Source organism: Oryzias latipes, chromosome 9 (assembly GCF_053564925.1).
Source record: "Oryzias latipes strain Hd-rR chromosome 9, Olatipes_Hd-rR_3.1".
Lineage (NCBI taxonomy): Eukaryota > Metazoa > Chordata > Actinopteri > Beloniformes > Adrianichthyidae > Oryzias > Oryzias latipes.
In genome coordinates, this window is record NC_136245.1 from 28,523,411 (window position 1) to 28,547,428 (window position 24,018).

The 24,018-nt window shown below is 37.5% G+C and overlaps 1 protein-coding gene across 6 annotated transcripts in view; it reads right to left on the reverse strand.

Annotated features, from left to right (window-relative positions):
* The window catches only part of rasgrf2b (Ras protein-specific guanine nucleotide-releasing factor 2b), a 53,228-nt gene that overhangs the window by 25,579 nt on the left and 3,631 nt on the right, over positions 1-24,018 (reverse strand). For 5 of the 6 annotated variants that reach the window (XR_013658199.1, XM_078953199.1, XM_023958288.2 and 2 more), the window contains exons 2-10: positions 11,079-11,185; positions 9,118-9,265; positions 5,916-6,005; positions 5,693-5,829; positions 4,599-4,715; positions 1,689-1,768; positions 514-707; positions 322-431; positions 129-247 (exon numbers count right to left, since the gene is read on the reverse strand). Coding sequence is in view for 5 of the 6 variants with exons in the window: in XM_078953199.1 (XP_078809325.1) it covers positions 129-247; positions 322-431; positions 514-707; positions 1,689-1,768; positions 4,599-4,715; positions 5,693-5,829; positions 5,916-6,005; positions 9,118-9,265; positions 11,079-11,185 (1,102 nt within the window). In the remaining variant the exon portion in view is untranslated. Of the gene's footprint in view, positions 1-128; positions 248-321; positions 432-513; positions 708-1,688; positions 1,769-4,598; positions 4,716-5,692; positions 5,830-5,915; positions 6,006-9,117; positions 9,266-11,078; positions 11,186-18,659; positions 18,685-24,018 lie in introns of those variants that run through there. The other variant, XM_078953200.1, reaches the window with a different exon arrangement.

The window sequence follows — 24,018 nt, forward strand, 5'->3', positions numbered from 1 at the left end:
ATGAGGTTCCAGTGGCCATTTGAGGTAGAGTACAACATTTTAAACTTCTGGGTTTGCTTAAATATCAATTATGGAAGGTGTGGACTTGATTGCAGGTGTGGGATTGAACATCATTAAGGAAAACTTACCCTGCCTGACAAAGGTCTGGCTGGTGTCCAGAAGGATATCACAACCCTCGACTATCATCCTCTCTATGGCCAGATTCTTCCTGATGTTTTCTGTGTCGCTCACCTCATCGTGCATCACTCTGAAAATGCACAAAACACATTATTTTACTTCACTGCATTTCAGTCAAAAAAAGATAATGATCCTGATACATACCGGGACAATTCCTCCAATTTCGATTTAGCAAATTCAAGACTCTTGCGCTCCACATGTTCGTGTGGAGTATGGGCTAATAATTCATGCAGGGTGATGATGTAACGAGGAATCTTTTGGGGAAAAAATAGCATTGTTTAAAAAAAACAGTTTGATAAATGGGACTTCATATAATTTCACTGATGTTAAGTTTACCTGGAACATGGGATATGTGAGGAAGGTCTCGAGCATCCTTCCCTCACAGGCTGCGTTAGATTCATACTGTTTCAGCAGCTTATCAAAGTCTCTGTTCTGCTTACAGTTGGCTAAAACTTGCAGGCTGTACTGATGGTTGCGCACAAACTCCTGATAGATGTTTAGCATTGGCAGCAGTATGTCAAAGAGGTCAGCTTAAAACAAAGGAAGACACAACACAGATATGTAAGTATTTTGCTTCAGTTACTTTTTTTTCCAACACAGATCCTGCGCTCATTTATGATACAACAATTTCTGCTTTACAAAAATAAATGAATGGAATTTTGTTTGTGTTTATAAGAAAAACACGACTGTTCACTGTTTATAGTCTACCTCTGGACAGAACGACATCACATTTCTATGAAGATGTTTATGCATCTTTTATGTGTCTCTGTCAGGGGCTGATCGAAAATTTCTTAAAGTTTTGTTATTGTTTTTACTTAATTCATTTTTTTTTTGTCATTTTTGCAATGCTTGAAAAAGCTTGCATTGATTTTTTCTTAATCTTTGAGAATAATGATAGGAAAATTGACTCTGAAATTGGGGGCCAACGTGGGGCAAAGCTTTTTGCACTGGGCGGGGGGTTCTTGCCCCCTCCTTTCCCTTGTAGCTCTGCCCCTGGGTTTTGTATTTTCTAAGAGTAAAACAATCATTTTACAGCAAACTGTGTGATATTAAAAAATATACTATTGAAGGGAATAATTTTTTTAGCCGGCTTATTGAGTACACAACATAATCATTTTACCAAATAAATAATTGACTAGATATAAAAATGTGATTGAATAAAAGACCACACTCATTGTGAGCCTAAAGCAAAGAGTCAAGTCAGTAAATTGAACTCATCTCTTTTTGAATTTGTCAAAGTAATTTGCTGCCTAATCTTTCAGAAGTCTGTCTCCTTATCAATACGTATTTGTAGCTTAGGGGTGAAATTAGGGGGCATCTTCTGACCGGGTGTTCATTGTCTGTTGAGACAATGAGACTGCCAGTAAAAGATTTAGACAGGAGCACATGTGTGTGCATGACTTGGCAGCGTGACGTCGACTGTGAGGTCTGACTGAGACACGTGGAGGATTACCTGAGTGTTTGAGTGACAGCAGTCGTGTGCCGTGTGTTCAGGTCAGGTGACAGCTTACCCAGCACCAGAGTTGGCCAGTTGGCTATCCTTGCCTTCAGGCCTTGGTGGAAAATCTCGTGTAGGAACATGATGGTCTCACTGAAAACACACACAGTGCACATGTACACGTTCTAAAAATACTAAATTCCTTCATTAGAAGCTTAGAAGTCACATAAAACCTATCATTAGGCTTTAAAGAGAGATTTGGGGCAATGCTATCATAAATCTGTGGGAGGAAGTTACACTATTTTAGCTCCTTTCTTATAGAAGCCTATTCTTTTATTCAGCTCTAATCATTCTGAAATTCCATAATCAATGTGGAGGTGAGGTTGCAGGCAGGTCATGTGGCTCTTTCGGTGGGTCACCCCCTTCAGGAATTTAGTTTAGCCTCAAACAAGATCTAGTACGCTGCAGCACCCAAGAGCCACCACCTGCTTAGTCAAACACATGAAAATCTACTGGAATTTAGATAAAATGAAAAATACATTTATTTTTTTCTTTTGTCAAATAATGCAACAGCCTCAAGCATGCGATATTTTGACAGCTTGGTAAGCCTTAGCAGCACAGAGAGTGGAAAAAGAACAATTTAGTTATAAAGGAAAAATAATACATCTAAACAGTGCAAATTATTCCCCACAATATCAAAATGCTACACCACTGTGTGTCTCTAACACTTCTGCAATTAAGAAAAAAAGGAAAAGGTGAAAAAATACCTTCAGAGGTAACAAACTGCCCCAAATTTCAATCAAAACTGCCAAACATCCTTTTAACTTTGCAACTGTTCAGTCTAACCAACACCAGGAACAAAGTAGCACATGATAGAATTGAATATTTTAAGTTGATCACCAGATAACCAAACCTGTTCCTGACGCTTAGCTGGTCAAATAACTAAAAGTTTTGGTCTTAAAGTTAACAATTCCGCTGTGTTAACAGGTAATGCATCACTTCAACTTTCATAAAACTGCCAAAATTTTTTAAAGCTTTTTCGTGTGTGTTGTATTGAAATATTACTGAAACATTTTCTAAACTAAGCTTTTTTAAAGAGAAGAAAAGTTTTTCCCATACTGGTGTTACTACACTATTCTGCTTTACTTTAAATAAACAGGCATGCTCAAAAAAATCTAGCATTGTTCCTGGTTGTTTTTTGATCGTTTTGAAGCATTTATTCTTTGCATGCACAGTATTTGCACGTTATTAGCGTTGGTAGGTTTAGTTTAAAGCAATATTGTTGGTATCGGCCAGTAGGTGGACTTCTGGCACCAAGTCTTGCTAATATAGTACAATTTGAACACACAAACACATAAGTGTGTCTGCAACAATATTTTGAAATCTGAAAAGTCGGAAACCATTGAAATACCCATACAGCAGCAGCTATATTTGGCAATAACTTGTATTTAATCCTCAAAACTCAGTTTTAACAGGTATGACACATGTTTGATAGTATGTGTTCGTGTAGCAATATATGTATCTGTGAGCTAGTTGTGTATGTACATGCACTACTAGTCAGCAGTTTTAGAACACTTCAATTTTTTAACTTTTTGTTATTGAGAAGCATCCAGATTTATTTCTCATTGAACAATAAAATGAAAGATTAAAATAGAAAAAATAAAAATAAACAAACTATTGGAGTCACAAAAATTAGTTCTAGAACCAATTCTGAAACGTAAAAGAAAGCCCAAACTTTTAATTCAAAGTGGCCCTTTATATTATAGATGTAACAGCTGAACATTGTCACAGCAATATTTATAAAATCAAAATGAAAGAATTCTTTAAAAAACACATTTCAAATCCTCTGCAGTAGTTTTGAAAAGGTTGGGACTTGTAGTTATTTATGCTTTCCCTCCTCTGTGCAGTTTATTCCAAAACAGTTTAAAGGGGTCAGATCCTTTTGTAAGATGAACCCCCGACCGACTAGGCGCACACCAGAAGTCACCAACCCAGGTTCCTGCACAGCAGCCTCTCATCCCTTAAGCTTCTAAACACCTGGTGAGGGAAATTAAATTCTACTTACTGACACTTTGACGTGCTTTGCAAAATTTCTTAAGAAAAGTTCCAAATTTGTGAGTGTCTCCTCCATATCTAATTGCCTTTTCTTGCCATTTTTGCAATATTTTTTGAAAAAATAAGACTTTTTTGTTCCATTTTAGTTTTTGACTGGACTACAGCCGGGAGAAAAAACTTGGATAAGTGGGGTGTGTTACGGCTGTGGCCGTAAAATTGTTTAGTTTGTATTTTTGGAGTGTTTTTCTGTTACTTGTTTTCTTTAATGTTGCTGCAGTCGGAGGTTCTGTCTTTCCTTTTCTTTTACTCCTATAGTTGTGTGCAGATTAGAGCCCAAAATGTCTGCAGCACCTGATTGGCTGTGGACGTCTAGCTCGGGTTTAATTGTGCAAAATCATCTGTTGCCCTCCCCCCCAAAAAAAGAAAATTAAATCATTGCCACAAATTAGGATATCGTTACCAAGACAAAGTATTTAAAATAAAAATTCACTCCCACTAAATAATTCAATCGCTCGGTTTGTTGAAGGTTTGTGTATACCCCAAATGGGGTTTCACTAAAGCACGTAAGCAACCCACCACTGGAAACACAGAGGAGACAAAAAGAGAGGAAGAAACTCTGTCATCCCATATGTGGCTGGGCAATCAGAGAAACTGAAAATAATCTTCCACAACAACAACATCCCAGTAAACTTCAAAACAGTTTTTGCCACCTTGAGGCAAAGACTGGTCCACCCGTGGGACAAAACACCCAGACACAAACTGAGCGACGTGGTGTGTGCTGTTAAGTGTCGTCAGGAATGCAATGACTTGTACATTGGGGAAACCAAGCAGCCACTGTACACATGCATGAGCCAACACAGGAGGCCCAATTCCAGGGGACCAGAGCCAGCTGTCCACCTCCATTTAAAAGACGCAAAAGTAAATTTACCTGTTCAGGAAGATGCTGCTCACGTCATCATGACTGATGGGGGGTTTTTTAGAGCTGGCTGCCATCCTTAAAGGTCGGAGGAAACAGTTGACAAGGATCGACAGCTGGTGGACATACCTGTGGTCAAAAACATAGATATACAAACACAAATAAGTAAAAGAAAATATGATTTTACCCGAATGCGCTTCCAGTAGCACATAAAGTTTCTTAGTGTTTTATGTATTTCAGGTCTTTATGGTAATATTTTATTATAAAGTATAATATTAATTAAATAATAGGGCTTTCTGAAGATTGTAAATATTATTTTGAAAGTACGTTATGATTTGATGAAGCAGATTACATGTAATTGAAGATTAAGACCATAACTAATCCAGTAAGCATGTTTCCAGAAGGTAAAAATGTGTACTTTCACAGTTAAGTTAATAAATCAATTGACTTTTGTAAGGGTATCATTTTTCCAGGACATAGTTCCTGCAGACTAACAGAACCTTTTTAGATATTTGCCTCAGAAGAACCGTTAGTGTGGAACAACCCCGCCCACCTCCCCCTGCCCTTTGCTGAGACATATTTTCTACGTCACAAAAAAGTTATTTTCCATACTACATTTTTTTGATCTGCTACTGATTTTCAGCAATATTAATAAAAAAATACTCATAATGCAATTTTAAGCATAGTTTTCCTTCTAGGTGTCCTACATTGTCAGAAAAATGCCACAAGATCATGTTAAAAACACAAAATATCTACATTCTGTCTACCACTAGTGCCAACGGTCAATCTGTGGCTATAAACTAAAATGATAATCTAAACTGTATCAGAGGAGTAATGACACAAATCATCTATTGTCACATACCAGAATAGCCCTACGATGTCATTTCTGTTTGCATTTACTTTTCACACATTGATGGATAAAACCTGCATGATTAGATTTAAGGAAAACTTAATTACATGCAGTGACAAACTAAATAACAATTATTCTTCACGAATCAGAGAAAAAAAAGGACTGCATAAACTCTTCCTAAGTGAAATAACGATGCCAAAAGGACAATGGTGCTACAGTCTGTGACGCTTGCTCAGGGCAAAATGCATTTCCATACTCAGTCTCTGCCTCCACCATATTGAAGACGATCTGGTTCCTCTTCCTCATGCTCTCAGCATGAGGGGAGCAAATGTAGTCCTGAACGATTATCTTCCATTTCCTGCGACAGAGCCAGCCTCGCATGAAGCTCTGCACCTGCAGATGCAAAGGTCACAAGCGACAAAATCTTCACCTGGATGTACGGCACACAGAAGTGCACACATGTCCAACAGATTCATTACCTTTTTAATCTTTTTGATGTCAGGGTCTTCGTTTTCATGGTACACATGATAAGGTCTCATACGCTCCTTTGTTTTGTTCAGAGCTACAATCTTGTGAGAGAAGAGATGAGATCAGAGATGAGATAAAAGAAGAGAAATGATCCACCAAGATATTTGATCTTTAACAAGCGTGTTTCTGTAATGATGAAATTTAAGGAAATGAGTTGAAAACTTATCTTCTTGAAGGCTTTTTGTATTTAAAAAGCGTTTAAATGTAATTGGGATTCTGATTACATTCTAGAAATGAAGTTCTACCCCTGAAAACAAAATCAGCAAACTGTCCAAACACAAGGGATGATTTCAGGAAAAGATGGTCGAGTCTCCGCTTTAGTAATGGACTGCTTGGAGCATGCTCAGTGAATAGTTTTCAACAGATTGCAATCAGACTTTGGTGTCATTAATAAACAGTTGGGTTCATTTAGAGAAGTGAGTGGAAAGTTGTAAAAAGGCTCCACCATGACAGCCTCAAATGTGTCTATAATCTGTGATGTAATTACCTCCAGCATTACATCACTTTTACCTGTTTAGTTTTACTTCCATGCCTTTTGAACATTGTTTTTTTCTTGCATATTGAGTAAAGCATGACAAATGGAAGCAAAGCTGTTTCCAGACACAATTCTTCATTAAACATTTCAACCTACAAATGGAGGAGAGCAAAGCAGCCACTCTGCCGAGGGCTGACAGTTACAGTAGCTACTGGGTTTAATTATTCATAAACACGGAGCCACACACATGAACTAGCGAGCACAAGTGTAAGATGGATTGCAAACAGCACAACAGCTCCTAAAGTTTAATCCTGTTTTATCACCAGCAGTCCAATTACACAGGCAGATGTCTTCCTCACTGCTTCCGGCAAATAGGATCATATCTCAGCCCACAGTAAGGAAAACGCTCCACCACGCTTGTTGCTCCAAAGAAAAGTGACAACCTCACGCGTGTTGCTCATCCCCAAGACCAAAATTGCATGTGCAACTGCATGTTCATATAAGCAATTATTGACACAAATGAGTTGGGGCATAACTGGGAAACAACAATGGAAATGTTTAACAGCTGTCCCCACTGAGCAAACAGTATAAAGCCCCTGGAGACAGCTGCAGCACAGACCACAGTTCAACTGCAACCAAGTCCCTGAGCATCAAGAATAGCTAACTACCTGCCCTCTGGTCATTCGTGTGGTACATCAGCAGAGAACATGAAATAGGTTACTAAAATATAAGGGTACTGAAGCCAACTGTTTGGCGAAAGTGGGGTACACCCATTAAAGGGCCTATATCATGTTTCTCTTAAGCCTTTCAGAGTAAACTATATCCATATTAAAGATAATATATTATCTTTGGCAAACGAAAGAATAATTCTTTAATGAAATATGAGATATTTCCAAAGTTTTTTTCCCGGTCCCAAAGTAAGACGCCTAGATCTTTGAGGCACCGCCTTTGGGTCTTTGTGGGTGTCGCCCATTTCATGACTGGCGGCGTTGCTGGCAGCGCAGACTCTTCCTGGAAGGGGCTGTTCTTACTGGTCTGTGTCACAATGTGAGAACCTGCTTGTTTTTGTGGGTTGGGAGGGGCTGGTGCTCAGAGGGCAGGGTATCAGAGAAATACTCAGAAATGCACGAATGGATCAAAATACCATGTTGGGGTTGTTTGTAGTGAGGAATTAACATTATAATAAACTTAAAAGCTCAAAAAAGTTGATTTTGTATGACATATAGGCCCTTTAACAGGTTGTCAGTCTGTATAGCGCAACACACTCACTGAAAGGTTTCAGCCAGCATTCAAACCAGAGCCTACTCACTGTAAGGTGAGAGTGCTAACCACTACACACTCGCATTACCAATTTATTTATTTTTTTTTTTTTGAGTGATAATCATTCAAAGCTTGCAAACTCACTTTTATTTGCTCTAGAATATTTTCCCTTTTTTAATTTGAATTGCAAAAACTGATAAATTGGTTTCTCTTTGTGGGAAAAACAGAGCAGTCCAAACTCTTCTGCAGAGGACTGTTGTGTTTTACGTGCGAGCATGAAGGGTGGATTTATGGCACAGTGACAGCTGCTCAGAAACAGGCCGTTTTCAATAAGCGTGGCTGTTTGCAGGAGGCTGATGGTGTGTCTCTATCGAGCGCTGGGCTTCTCTTCCTACACTCAGAAGTGACTGAGCACCCTAGACGCCCACTTCTTCACTGCCATAGGCACAGTCATGAGAAATCACCCGCACAATGCAGACCTATCGGTATGCAAGTATGTATAGGTGTTAACATATGCTTCTTCTTGGATCCCTCTGCATGTGATTCATGGCTGGAGAGTAATCAGAAGAGTGTGTGGGCAGGCTGGTAAAAGAGTGGATGTTAAAGTCGACTGCCTGGAATTAAAATTACTCAAAAAAACAGAGGATACATTTTAATAGAATTAATATAACCTTTGCAAAAGAGTTTACCTGCTCAGCACACAAAATATGCGAGCTAACATCTAAATATTTATGATTTCTACTTTAAAAAAGCTTTTTTTTTTTCGTACCTGAATTCATTTATTCTTACTTGCTTTGCATTTCCTGCAAGGCCACATGGTCATGAATCACTGGCTGTCTGGGAAAAACTGCAAAAATGTTTCCCTGAATTTTCAAAAGAGTGTAATCATATTCTACCTTGTTAATGCCTCATCCTCATAGCTGCTTCCTGATCTATAATGAGGTTCAGGAGAGTGTGGGAGGAGGTCAAGAGTCCTCCTCAAATGGCTTTCACGGTTGAAATCCTTGAGACTTGTGTCTTGTTTGATTTGGTTTTGTTGTGATTGCCCTCTGTAATGGAAAGCTCCTAAAATTGGTCCCAGAGTTCCATTCAAAGTGATTTGTACACCAAGCTTCAGCGGCAGAGAGAGCAAAGACTGCAGCCTCTCACACATCAGAGCCTTACCAACTGTGCAGCAAAGGGATTGTTTTAATTAAAAGCACTAAATCAGACAGAGAAACGCTGGAATGCTGTCTTTCAGCTTCTCTTTAACAAAACCCCTTCAAGAAAATCCATGCCTTTTGTGTAAACAAGAAAACAAAAATGCTGTGAGGGAAAGACAGTTACTGACTTTAAGTTAATCGGGTGCACACTACTGACTGAAGCCAAATTGGTAGAAATTCTTGAAAATTGTTCTATTAAACTCATGAACCCAGTACCTCTGACTTGAGCCTTTCGATTTCGGTGTCCTGATCCTCCAGCTGAGTGCGCAGCTGATTAGCCGCCACCTTCTCAGTCTCCACGATTTGTACAAGATGAATGTATTTCTGCATGAGCACCTCTCTCTCAATGATGATGTCAGAATAACTGAGAAAAAACAGAAAAATGTACTCAGAGTCATGCAAAGCAATACAAAAGCATTACTATAACAAAAGACAGAAGAATATACTTTTCTCAACAATGCGGACATTTTATCCCCAACAATACATAAACGTCTTAAAGCTGTATAATGCAGCAAAGCCAGAGCACAAAAATGATATTAATGATATTTACTATCATTCCAGTGGGATCCACTCTCGAGCAGCTCCTCTGTAGTTCTGGTCTTCCATTGCCTTCCTAATATTTATCAATTTTCTATATTTTTTCTTGTAATTACCTTGTACCTAAGTGCACTTCTGAACAAATGTTTTATAGATTTAGTTATTACGTTGTTGTGCTAAGACAGTGTTTTGACTGCATTTAGCTACATTTCTGTGTTTCCTAACAATCCATCTCCCACAAGAGTAATATATAAACAAATATAATATATATAAGTGTATATTGATGGATTTCCAATTTGTTGTAACATTAATAGTAAAACAAATATATTTTTGAACTTTTAATCAGCAAGCTGGGATTTGTTTCTATCACATGTTCTGTATGGCTTTCTATTCTGAACTGCATAACGTGTAGTACAGCTTGTGTTCCAACCGCTGACTGTAAATGAGAACTTAACGTTACCCATAGAAAATGACTTGCTTCCAGCTCCTATGAAACAAGATCATTTTTTTAACCATACAAACGCTGCCGTGTTGAAACCAGAAATTGTCATTAAGCAGCAATTGGTCAGAGTCATCGTTTCTATGACAGGCACACTTGCCAATCAGGAGAGAGCTTGTTGGAAGTTCACACCCCTACTGCTGGAAAGCCAACTCACAAGAATCAAACGTTTCAAATGTTTGACTTTTATGGAGGCATCTGATTGGTGACTTTATAATGTGAATAACTTGCAATAAAGAAAAAAATGTCATAAAAAATCATTAAGAATCATTACAGCATGTTAAAAAAAGGGTAGCAGAGCAAGAATGGTTATTCTGACAAATATAATGACTGAGTGGTAACTGTTTATTTCTCTATGGGATTTTCCTCTTGGAGCCAGAGGGTACTTCCTTTGCAACACCAGGAAGGGGGGGGGGGGGGGGGGGTCACTCAGTCCAGTTCTCATTCACAGTCAATGGTTCTAACTGACTGATTACCGGTAAATAAAAACATGTAAAAGCTTTGTCACAATGTCTCCTCGGTGTCACTCATCAAAACAATATTTCAAAAATTAACAGTAACTCCCACGTTTGTGTTCATTTATGTGTGGCTGATTAAAGCAAATAAGTAATTTAAAGAAATGTGCATAAAAACAGAGGGAAGTTTTAAGGATCCTCAGTAACTGTTGGCAGATCCGTAAAAAATGTTCTTTAGCAAAGTCCCGAAAGGTCAGTACTATAACTCACAAAGTCTTTGTAGAGCGCAAAAGGCAAGAATGATGACATTTGTATTTTCCCGCACAATGTCCGCCCCTCAGTGGATTGGATGATCAGTAATTAATATTCAAATAAATGTACATTTTACCAAGCAAAAAAAATTTGAAAAATACAATTAACTTACAAATAAATAGTATGGTTTGTGAAATCTGTTTTGTGTTTGGATTTGCTTTAGTGTGACACTTGGGGAGCTCAAAGCAATATTTGGAAATAAATGAAACCTGATTCCCAAATGATCGCCCACTGTCACGTTTAATCATGCTTTCTTCCTACACCTCAGTTTAGGAGTTGATGAGGTTTTCCTCGTCTGCTCAAAACCAGGGAAGGGCAGTTTCACTCACTGTGTGCTTGCTAGATTTGCCCCCTACAGAACGTGCAGTGTGTACCTTGCCTGCTGGATGGCTTCCACCCATTCGTCGCACTCACTCTCCTCATCTGTCCTCAGCTCCAGAGGTTTCTGTCCATCGTGGCCAAACACAATGAGGAAGTAGTGCTGAGGAGACAGAAAATGGCTGTTTTTAATTTGGTACTAAACATGCATATTCTTCCATTTTTGTGAGAGTGGTCGTATTTTTTCCCTAAAGTCTCCCTCTGATCATCTTTTGATCTATTGTAAAAGTGTTCCCAGTGGTCTTTTATTTATGATTATGCAATTTATTTATTTTTTAACTTGTCCCGTCCAACAGCTGAGCAAACAAATGAGAGCTGAAAGCCTCTTGTGTTAGACATATTTTACTGTTTCAATAGGGGTTATGAATCTTCTGACACACCTGCCATTTTCAGGCAAATCAGAAAACCTGCAGTTTTCTCGGAGCTCATTCGAAAATTGTGGGCGGGACTGTTGGTTGCCGAGTAGGTCCATCCCCTTCCCATCATCCCATCCCTTCTTACAGCCCCTCACAAACCCAAACTAACATTACCCGCGCAACAAAAATGGATATCGGAGCTAGTCATCCATACACTTCTGAGCCAGCTCACACAAGGAAAACAAAGAGGTACATGGATCTATTTGTCTATAGGTGTAGTAGCTTCTATGTCATGCCTACAAGCTTTTTCCTTTTTCTTTTCTTTTTTTATTCTACAAGCTTTTTCCAACTGCATTTTTGTGTCTGCTCCTGATTCAAAACTATAGGAATAAATATATAAATATTCATAAATTCAATTTCAAGCTTAGATTTCTCTCCATCATCAGCGAAATGCCACATAACATGTTAAAAACACCAAAAGCACAATTTCATCATAGTGGGTTTTCAAGTTGTTAGTCACATGACACACTGCTTCCCTCCTGAATAGATTCCTCCAGTCTCCAGCTCTAAAAGGAGGTTGCAAACAGAGACAGAGAGGAAAGGTTTTAGGCTCAACACTCATTTGTTCTCTGAAGTGAAGCATCAAGTCATGTCTGCTTCTCTCTTCTCCACCAGCCTATTATCGTCACCATCAATTAGCCGGCTCAGTTTCTGTCTTCCCCCAAGAACGCATTTCCGCTCGTCCCTTATTATCCTGACAAATTTCCCCATGAAGCTGCCTATAAAATACTTTTCTACACAGAGACACATGCCAACACAAGCACAACTACAGGACAGCACTGGGCCTCATGTGAAGTGATGGAGGCTTTTATTTAAATAGTCATGTCCTGGGGCACTGGGTTAGCAGAAGAGCTACTATTCTTAGTCAAGGAAAACAGAGAGGACTGAACCCTGCATGGATTTTCCCTTATCCTCTCCTCTTTTCAACCATCCACTTATTTGCTCCCTCCTCTATGTTTGCACTTCACCTATCATCCCACTCCACCTCCTCTGTCCCGCTTCACCAACATCCTCTCCTCTCTCGCTGTCGGAGACCCATCCTCCTCCTCCTCCTCCTCCTCTATTTCCACATCCCCTTATACTTTCATTTCTTTGTGTCTCTCAGTAAGAACTAAGTGAACCAAATGAAGGCCAGGGGGAGAGATGTTTGCACTGCAGGAGGATAGACGGGCTTCAGCCCCTGCAGTGGGTTAGGTTTGAACTCACACAAACACACACAGAACCTCATCCATCTCTTTTCCTTTAATGTATTTGTAATTCCGACACACCGCCTGGATTATTTGTCAGCATCTACAATAATCTGTGCTCTTAAGGTCTTTGACAGGGACAGAAAGGGAAGAGGGAGCTTTTACATAATATTTCCTAACCCAGTACGTATTTCTAAATTGTGTCACTACCTAACAAGATAACATTTCCATGGCAACACAACATCTGATGCTTCCGCTGCTTTTTTGCACGTCCATTTGCTGCTTGGTGGTGCTGTTTGCATTCATTTACTGCTTTTATGGATCAATCAAGTAATTTTACACATAAGAAGAAATTGTTTTTTAGATTGAGATTGAAAAATGTTTTGCTAACGCTTTTTTAAAGCTGTTCAACCATAATCTGAGCCTTCGCTATCTACTCATTTATGACAATCATAATTCACATGTTTATCACACATTTTCCACCAGACTAGAAAATAGTTTCACATTTTTATGATTCAATCATAAAAAATGTTTTGGTTTTTATGGCAGTCTTAGTGCTAAAATACTAAAAAGACCACTTTCTTGTTAATAATTGTTTGAATATTTTACCCAGTTTTACAGTTCAGCTCCCACAGGGATTGAAGGAGCAACACCCTGGACGACTCGCCTGTCCATCATCCCAGGGCTCAGAATGAGCAACAACACCCAGATTTCTTTATACAGTCCCCTGTTAGCACCCTGAGCTGTGTGTAATTCTCACTTTCACAGCTGTTGTTCATGCTATTCATATTATTCATGCACACATGGATATGCACGAATGAAATTGACAGGATAAGTTGCTAAAAACCATAAGAAAAACCCAGTCCTTAATAAAGGTCCTCTAGTCCAATTAAGTGGAAAATAAAGATCTTACCATAAACTGTATATAAAAGATGAACATATTTATGTTCAAAGTACCTATTTAGTGATGATTGAAATTCTTTAAGCAGTAGCTGCCTTTGCCGATTTATATCTGGATTAGTCCACATGTTAGACAAACACCAACGTTTTACAAGAAATATGTGTTTCCTCTCTTTCTTTAAAATGAACTAATTTTGACTCAAAAAGCATGACATATACAAATCCAGAATCAGTTTTGGTTCACTCCAGTTTAATATGATGCAATTTGCTGCAATGGAGTTTAATGTAGCATGTTTGTCATATTTATTACCATATTTAAAGGATAGAAACGATGTTAATTAATGCAGAATTGATTGGCTAACTAATAGATTTAACATAAAAGTAGGAAAGTTGAGGTACAAAACACATTCCTTTATGTCTCTTTTTTCTGGCAGTCAAGGCTGCTTAAATTGCTAAAACAGCTAAAAAGATGAATCAGTTTTATCATCAAAAACAACAACAATACATGTTTTGACAAAACCAAACCAGGACTCAATTCACTTTGTGCTCAGCAATGTCAAAAGCTTAGCACTAATAGTAAGTAAGCATTACCACCTGGAACTGAAAATTTTAAACACCTGATCAAAGTTTTTGAAAAAATTTGGAAAATGAAATAGATTCAAAAAATAAGGATTTTATCTATTGAACTATTGAAATATTGAACTTTGGAGTCAAACACCAAAATCCTTTGTGTCTGAGAAATGTTAAGACATGAAAGTAATTATACATGCAAACATTACTTTTTATGGATATTAATGCAAAATCTGTTTAGTAAGACAGTATTTTGTTTTTTTACTTTTTTTTTCCTATTCAGTTCTTAATGTCAAAATTCCTCCTTTTTTTCTTACATCATTGACTAATCAGATGTGCCCCGTTAATTTTAGATGCCCACTTTCGACCAAGCTAACATAAAAGAACCTATACAAATATGTCTGGTATGGATATGAATGCAAAATACATTCATAAAGTCAGTGCCACAGTTTGTTTGGGGATATTTTTGGACAAAAACTTTTTCTTCTCAGTTTTAAAAATCAATATTTTTTTGTTTTTAAATTTCCACCTGGGTTCAGGTTAGATCACAATATATGTAAATACTGTTTTTATAACCTTTTGACATTTAGATTAATAAGTCATCATTTAATTGAACTATAACAAATAAAATAATGACCATAGGAATTTAAAATGTATCAGTCCAGGAATGTAATAGCAACACTCCTACAAAAATATAACATTCTTTAAAGCTTTCGTTGTATGTTGGGATATAACGCACTAAATAATTCCCACTGAAGAGTATGAATTTAGTCTAGGCCTGCACAATAAATTGAAATTTGATCATCATTGCAAAATCTGGCTGTGCGATATTCATATAGCAAAAGAAAACATAAACAGCAATACCTTAAATAATTACACACATGCTAAAACAAGCTCATGGCAGCTTGACATACTTAATGAATCAAATAAAGTTCTTTACACATTTGACTACTCGGATGGAGCCCTTTAATGTTAGATGGCCTGTCCTTAATAGATGAGGGTCCTATGTGGTACAATTTAAGTTATGTTTGTTTATATCAGACTAAAACTGTTGCAGTGAAATGGTAATGATAGTTGTTTTCTGTATTGCCATTTGTTCATTTATGGTAAGTCATATCATCAGCGCACTAATAACCCTCTGACCATTTTTGTAAATAGACGCTACTCAGCAGGCATGAGATCTCTTTGTGGGTTAAAAAAAAAAGGTTGTTAGATGTCCTACTTTTACACACACAGCCTACCTGAAGCAGCAGTGACTGAACTGTCCTGTGAAAATGATTAAAGTTTGACATAATTCATTCCTTACAGAACATTCAACAAACTGGACTCCCTAGAATTTAACACTGTACTAATCCACTCCGACTCATTAGTCGTTTTTGCAAACATTCAACTTGGTGGCTCCTGCGAAGGCTGTACGAACACAAGAGTTCTCCATGTCTCCTGAGGTCTAATCGCTCTATCTGAGGGATGCAGTAACGCTCAGCACCAGCAGCCCGCCGCGCTGTAAATCGGCCCAAATGCACTCGCCATCCCGGAGAGCCTTCATTGTTCTGGAAGTAATTTCATTTGGCCAACAAAAGATGAGAGGCAAGGCAGAAGAAACAAAGAGGAAGAACTTGTATCTGCTTTTCACTGTTCCTCTGGAAAAAAAAAAACGCTTTTCCGCTGCTCAAAACAGCTGTCATTTAAAAGCACAGCCTGTGACAGCATGACAGAAAGGAGTGTGATGTAACACTGCTGAGCAAATCACAAGCACAACGAAGGGCGGCAAATGGTATTATTCAGGAGCAGTTTAACATTTATCATGTTGAGCTTCCTGCCGTGAGTGTAGAGTTGGACTACTGTCAGCCGGAAACAAAGATATTATTTTCCACCATTACAACCTCTACACCAAACAAAGTGAAATGTTCCTCTTTAAGAGTTAGAGCCCAAACAGAACCCACTGCCTAATTCTTTGAGCAAACAATGATGGATCTGGAGTTCAGAAATCAGCAGAAACAGATTTGACAGAATCCTTTATGGGATCCTTTGATGATGGTCAAGGACCAGAATAGATTTTCATGATTCAACACTATCTGCTCTGGTTAGAAAGCAAACTGTGCTGTTAGATGACACAGATGGGTCTTGTTTTCATTTCCTGACTCTCACTTGTCAATCCCTTGAAGCCAAAGGATTTTTAACACTTTGACGCCCAGTTAAGCAGGAAGTTGCCATTAAACGAGTGATTGATGTTCATTTAACAGCTAGTGCAGATCTGCTGGCTCAGTCAGCAGAGTGCATTGCATAGCTTATTCAATTTGTTAGTTCAATTTAGTATTGTCCTATTGAACTCTATGTATTCATGATCCTTTTGAGTTTATGTTTCACTTTTTCAATTACCGATACGAAGCCCATTGAGACGACTGTTGTTGTGAATTTGGGCTATACAAATAAAATTGAATTGAATTGAATTGAATGTATGTTAACATGATTTAACAACAAACATCTTAAACTGAAATACTTAACGGATCAGCTGGCTTTATTTAGCCAAATTCAGATTATTATATTTTCTGTCAGAGTTCCCTTAATAAACTATTGTTTTAATGTGCAAACATATTATATATCTGAGTTACAAGTGTAAGTCAAACCAACAAAGCAAAAACATATTAAAGATCACAATAAATAAGAAAAATAACTACGGTAATTAAAAAAACAACACCAACATTACATTTTAAAAATAAATAAAAATTTCAAGAAAAACAGATAGTCCATTGAAAGCAGAAGGAATGTGTTCTCTCTGTAGAGTAAGATGGGTTAGAGATTGCTACGAAACACCAAAGTACAGTGGCACATATAAATATATTTATTGCTTTATAAAAATCCTGTTTATAAAGAATATGCTTAACCCTAGTGTCAGATGGGTTTTGGACCAAATAGTCAAAACAAACAGTCATGACTAAACCTTGACCCTGCTCCTGTATCATCTGATGATTGACAGGGCTAACACTTCACTGGACTATAATTTACTAAACAGACAAATGTATTGACGACTTAATGACACATTCAGGTCCTGTGCAAACTAATTCATTTCTGCACCACAGCACACACAGTCTCAGCTGCGATGATGTGAACGAGTTTTATTGGGGATAAAGCTATAAATTTGAGCTTTTTATTAGCACTTAGCAAACTACATTAATACCATATATTGAAGAAATATTTAAATATGTCACATCCAATATTGCACATTAGTATCATGACTAACTTTCAGCCTTCAGTCTACTGAGTTCAGCTAAACAATGAAATCTTTTTTCCATTTCTTTTTTTTATGCATTTTGTTTGTCCAACATGGTTCCAGTGTTTGTTCAGAACCGCTTAACATCAGTCCTGTGGATCTTTGGGGTTCAGTCACATGACCAAAGAACTGAAGGGAAAACATCTAAAAACTGAACTTTTAATTTCATTACAGCCAGGGATAAATTACCGTCAAAAAACAATCATAGTTGTTGGTCTGTAGAGCAGAGCCAGTGCTTCCTTGCATCGGGGGCATCTGAGATACCACTGGTCACATGCAAATGTCAATCAGCTGAATACTACATTTAAAAAAAAAATCAGGGACAACAAACAGTAAAAAAGAAGCAGCAATTTCATTTTTTACAGCACTATAGCACTTCTGTTGTTTTTCTGATGACAGTTGAAGAGCTTGCAAGAGTGGATTACTGCCACCTGGTAAGGTGGAGGGTGCAATTTCCTCCTCAAACACGACTTGACAGGGGATATTCAGTAGCATGACAATGCTTTAACTTTACAAAAATACACATATTGTTTGTTTTACGTAATAAATTATATTTGTGAGAGGGTGATTTATCCGAATCAGCTGTTTTGACGTTATTAAAGGTTAAATTTGTGAAATGACACAAAAAAAAAACACACTTAAAGATGGGAATTTCAGAAGTGATACTGTAGAAAACAGTAACAGGATTTGTAACCCAGCTTTTCACATAAGAGTGTGGGATGATGTGGGAGTTTGCACCAAGTGCATCCTTCCAACCATTAGAAAAAAGGAAAAAGAAAATGAATGACCAAGGGGGCCCACACTGTGATCATGAAAGATTATTAAAAGATAATCTCCAACCACCTGCTGCCGGCAAATCTCAGGAGAAAATTTAATGCTTCAAACAAGAACAGTGAGGGATTATTAGCGCCATATTATCAGTAAATATTAATTATTCAGATCTTTTAAGAACACAAAGAGCCTTTAATTATGCTGGCTTTAACAAAAGTTCAAGTGTAAAGGAGAGCAGTAAAATTATTTTGAGAAGATACAAAACTTCACTGAGTGTAAACAGAATGATTTTTTGAAATTGTTATGCTTAATAGATCAGTTTTAACAGCTAGTTTATTATTTGAAAATAATCAGAAGAAAAGAAGCATAATCTGTCCCAGTGTAAGGGTTAATGTTCTTCTAAAATCATGAAAGTCATTATTGAGAAAGTCTCAGAAAGATTAATAGCTGGATCAGACTCACAATCTGCTGCTCTCCTCTTCATTTTCCTCTCAGTTTTCAGCTCCTGTCGCGCTCCCACAGGGCCAATAATGTGCTGAATAAAGTCCCACTAAATGCTCCAAGGACAAGAGCAAAACAACCAAGATGCAACTCTGTAAGAAAATGGATCTACTTATTTACAGAGCAACAATTCATCATGTTTGTGTTAGAGAAAAGGATGTGAGAAAGCCAAATGAGAAAATGCTATTTTTCACATTTTAGGAAGTTTTTTTTACAAGAGGTTTATAGACTTAACAAGAGGTTGTGGCATTTTAAGTGTTAATTAAATCATAGATATGCTAAATTTGATAATGGTAGTTCTATATAGAAGAAGGACAAAGACACTTTTTGAGAAGATTTGGTGGACATTTCTGACATCAGGGAAATCTATGAGATATTTAGGAATTAAACTTCTTTTAAAATTGCTCTGCTTTTTTTAAATTTATTTTCCTGGTCTACACAAATTAGATATGGGAATCTGTTTGAATCTTGACTACAGCGGTGGTGCGGCGCCTTGTCAAGTTATGGTGACAAGGCGCCGCACCACCGCTGTAGTCAAGATTCGGCGGTATAAAGCCATATATAGGCTGATTGTCCCGATGGGTTAAATACGAGTTCACCTCGTACCTGTTGTTTTTGTCCAGATGATGAAGCTAAAGGTTGTTTTAAAGAAGCCGGCACAGTGATACAGGAGATTTAAGATAGGTGACCGGAACTTCTTTTTGGGGCGTGCGTTGGTTATCACTTTTTAATGCACACCCAGCAGCCAATCAGAATCGAGTATTCACCCGGACCATGATATAAAGCTGATTAAACTACAACATGGTTGTAAAAGCACAAACTAATTCTGCTCATGCAAATCTCTTTTCACAGATATACAAATTTAGTTTGCAGTTGCAAAACTTATTTGATGTGTGAAAATCTTTTTACAACTGCAATGTACTTTTTAAAAGAATGTAACTCCTAAGAAAAGAGTTTACCTTCAGTGTCTAAACCCTAATTCAGGAGTGTGGTTTTATGTCACATATCAGTTGAAGTGAAAGTCATATGTGTCTCCTGCCGAACAAACAATTAAATATTTTTTTAAATCTATATGAATTCGTTTTTCAAGTAAGCCTCTATTGACATATAATAACTTTTCTACGTACAAAATGTACTTAGTTCCTACTTAAAGCATCTCGTCACGTCAGTTAAAAAAAAAAAAAAGTTTTATGACTGAAAAACCTTTAGGAGAAGCATCAAATTTCCCCTGTGGCATTATATCATGAAGGAAAATCCCAGAGTGGTTCACTGCATCATAGGACTAAAAATCATAATCAAATTTACATTATCGTCAAACAGATCTTGTCCTTTTGCTCGCTAACAGTCAGGTTTTATAAACATCACTGAGTGGTGTTAAAACTATTAAGCAACCATTTAGCTTTTAAGTGGCTTCTTGTAAGAATTAAGGATTTGTTTCACAGCCAAAACAGATCACATGAAAAACGAATTTGTTTGATAATGTTTTCACATAACTGATGCACAACTTAAGAGCTACCAGTAAACCAAGAATTGTCAAAAAGAAAAACCCAAGAAGTGAAACTTTGGTGCAATTTCAATAAGGAAGATTTAGCTCATCTTCAGGTATGCTGGGTTGCAGATTCGTCAAATTGCTGCCTTTAAATTCATAGAGGTTAGTTTACCCGCATTCAAGACATTTTGCCGTCCCACCTCCATCCCGTTCTCCTCCTAGCTCTTCGCTTACTAGCAGTAGCCACCATCAGCGTCAGGCTCTGGCCGTCTCTTCACATGATCCGAGGTCATAGTTTTGATGAGTTGACATTGAAATTTGAAAGTGAATATTAGTGAACAGCTTGTTTTTCCCCAAAGCTAACATTTCCGCATGTTAGTCCTCAATCAGTCTTTGAAAGTCCATTTTCACCTCAAAATGGGCAACAGATTACATGCATTCATGAAATAACATACTTTACAACCCCAGATAGACAAAAGTACAGAAAAATAAAGATGATGACACTGTATTAATATTTCAAATACCCAAAGTTGGTTACTACTTTTTCCATCCCTCTTAACTGCTACATCTTAAATCTACAGAGTTAAAATCTATAATATAATTCATTTAAAAACATGTATTGTTTGAGCATTTCTTTGACTTGAGATCGCAAACACTTCACAGTCTATCTGTCACATTTAAATACACTCTTAAGTGTTGCAACCTCAGCGTCCTCCAATCAGCAATTACCTGTCTGCTCAATGGAGGTTTAATCAATGATTTATCAGATCTCTCCCTTTTCCCTGCAGTTTACTTTCCCTGCTGACCTCCTGCTTTCCTGCAGGCTCACATGCGCATACAGAGAAGAGCTCCCATCTCCCTTCTTACTCATTTGTTGCTTTATGGTTCCACTTTCACTCCACCGCTGCAGGCATTTGCTGGGAAGCATCAAGCCACATTAATGCAATATATACTGAATTGTACAGGTTCTTCTATGACTCCCAGAATGCAACAGCAGTGTCTGAACACCATAAATCCGTTTTAGTATATTCTTGAGAGTTGCTGTGTGAATGACCTAATGCAGTAAAAACCAGCCTCACAATCACAGGCAATAATAAACCCTTGATACCCCGAGACTTTTGTTAGATGTGTGTCATTTTCTCCACTCCACCGCCCCCCTGTCTGCACCTGCTGTGACAGAAGGAGCATGTATAATACATGGGATCAACTCCAGCAAAAACACAATATGACAATGAGGAGTGTACATGAACTGTGCCCCAACAGCTTGAATCATCTGGTGGTCCTGTCAGACTGAAAGGCACCAGCTCTGGTGGGAATAAGACTGAGAGGGGCTGGGTTAGGAGTTTAAATCTTTTTAACCGCTGGAGTTTTTTGCTTCCTGTTCTTAACCCTTTAACACCAGAGCTTTACCTTCTTTGTTTGACATTTTCCTCAACGTAAATCAGCTCATTTAAGAGAAAAGCGGCTTTACGCCATTATGCAACCACTTTAGTAATGTGTCGGTGCAAAGCCAAAATGAAAAGCCAATTTTCATTTTACACATCAGAAGCAGTTGATACATGTTGATATAAACAGTTGAAGAGTTACGGTACAGTACGTCAAAGAGAGTGTGTTATTGATGTGTTATTTAGGTGCCGCCAGCGACATCTCTGGGATTGAGTGTTAATTCTGCTTCCTTCTTCCTACAGAAGCTCAAGTTGTTCCACTCAATACCCAACAGAAACTTCTAAATCAGAATAATGCAACATAAATATAAAATTCCTTAAAGGAGGCTTAAAACAACATCCTCACAATAAGATGAACAGATCTCTGGACCTGTGAGATGGTTGGAATGTACCCATATATATTTGGGTATTAAGGGACCTTGTTATTTTTACGTTTTTTAGAACATTTAGGTGGACACAAGGAATCTGTGTCTCTCTGTGCCTTAAAATACAGGGTTGGGTTACGAAGGGCATCCGGTGCAAAACTCTCTGACAAACCACCGGTGCGAATCAGCCAAAGCTGATTCGTTGTGGCGACCCCTAATGGGATGTTGTGAAGGTGAACAAAAATGTGGACTAAGGGAAGACCGAGCAAAGTGAACATTTGGATCAAGCCGTATATCTGAAATGATTTTTAAAAGATCTCATGGTTATAGTTTTACATTGAAAATGCTGAAAAGAACCTGAAAGTCCTGCTCTCAAAAGTTAGGTTTGAAGTGTCATCGTTTAACAAGATGGAGATTAAACCTTTTTATTGGAGTACAAATATCATAAGAAGACATGCGTCAAGACTGTTTCTCTGAGTTTTTCCATCACTTTTCGTACGTCATTTTAATAGACATAACATCAATAATAAAAAAAATATTATGTCTAAGACAAAGAATCACCCAAAAAACACTAAATTAAAATAAAGCCTGTCCCAGAGAACAGATCTAACGCAGTAACTATCAATTAACTGTTACTCAAATAAAAGACACTTATGTGTCTCACAAAGACAGCACTTTCACTGTAAACTGTCCAGAACTACATTTGCATTTTAATGCAGACATCAAAAAGTCAAATTAGAAAAGTAAAAATCTTTCTATCACTTTAAAGTGATCTACAGATGGCATGATACTGGAGATAATAGATAAAACGATTTTAAACGGAATATTAGGAAACTATAAATTAATTTATCTAAATCTAACATTAATAAGTTTTTCTATCATGTTCTTGTAAACAAGTGGTCAGGTTTATAAAACGTTAAAACAGCTCAGACAGATGATGAAGATGCCACTAATATGCACGTTTGGGTCATTCCCTGCCCACCCCTGTGTGCTTAAGTGTCCCTGGGGAAGACACTGAACCCCACCGAACACCACTGAACCCGTTTGTTGCCCTGGATGTCTGTTTTATCACCATCTGAATATAAATGTGTGTGTAAATGGATGAAGTGAGTGGGATTAGTAAAGACTTTGGTCCTTGAAAGAAGACAGTGATAACAATACAGGTACATACAGTACATTATATATTTGAATTCTTTGAAGCTTAGAATCCTGCTGCATATCAGCCAGAACTGAATCACGTGACCCCATCATTAAAATGATCAGTTTGACAGCAGTGAGTTTTAGTAAACTGTTTAAAGGAAAGTTTTAATAATGCCAGTTTTCAAACTGACTGCTTCTCTTAGGCTGGTTTAAAAAAGGTTTTCTTGTTATTTGTGGCAAGTTTCTACAAAGGATAGAAACATGGCAGTCATCTTTATAGCATCGTTTTCAACTTCAAAATGTAATAAAATAAAAGCTGTGTTGTTATATTTTATGTGCATCCATTAAAGCTTCATTTAGTTTAAATGCTTGAGTACTTTTAGCCCTTTAGAGCCATTTGAAACAAAAACATGCTTTCTTATTTCATTTTTTGCATTTCTTGACTTTTTAACAATCAAAGTGGTTTCTTGGTTTAGCAAATCTAAAAAAAATGGACTTTTCTAAAACATCTACAGAGTTCAAACCTCTTCTTCTTTGTGTTTAAAAGAGAATCTACAGGCACCTAAACCCGAAGGTAAAAAGATTTTAATGTTTTACTAAGAAAATTTAATTGTTATTGGTATTGCAATTAAATGCATTGACTCCAATCATTTGCTTGCTCCCTGTGTCAGGACCAATTTTGGAAAACAAGCTTTAAGTTGTGCTGCATCATCTACCTGCACACTCCACAAATGGAGATAAAACTGTCTCATTTTATTCCTCTTAGCATTTTTCTGTGTTATATTAAGAAGAAGAGAGTCTTTCCAACAGTGCTTGTGCTTTTAATTTGTTGACTGTCCTTGTTTCCTTACTATTATAGCCTTTAATTTATGATTTTTTTT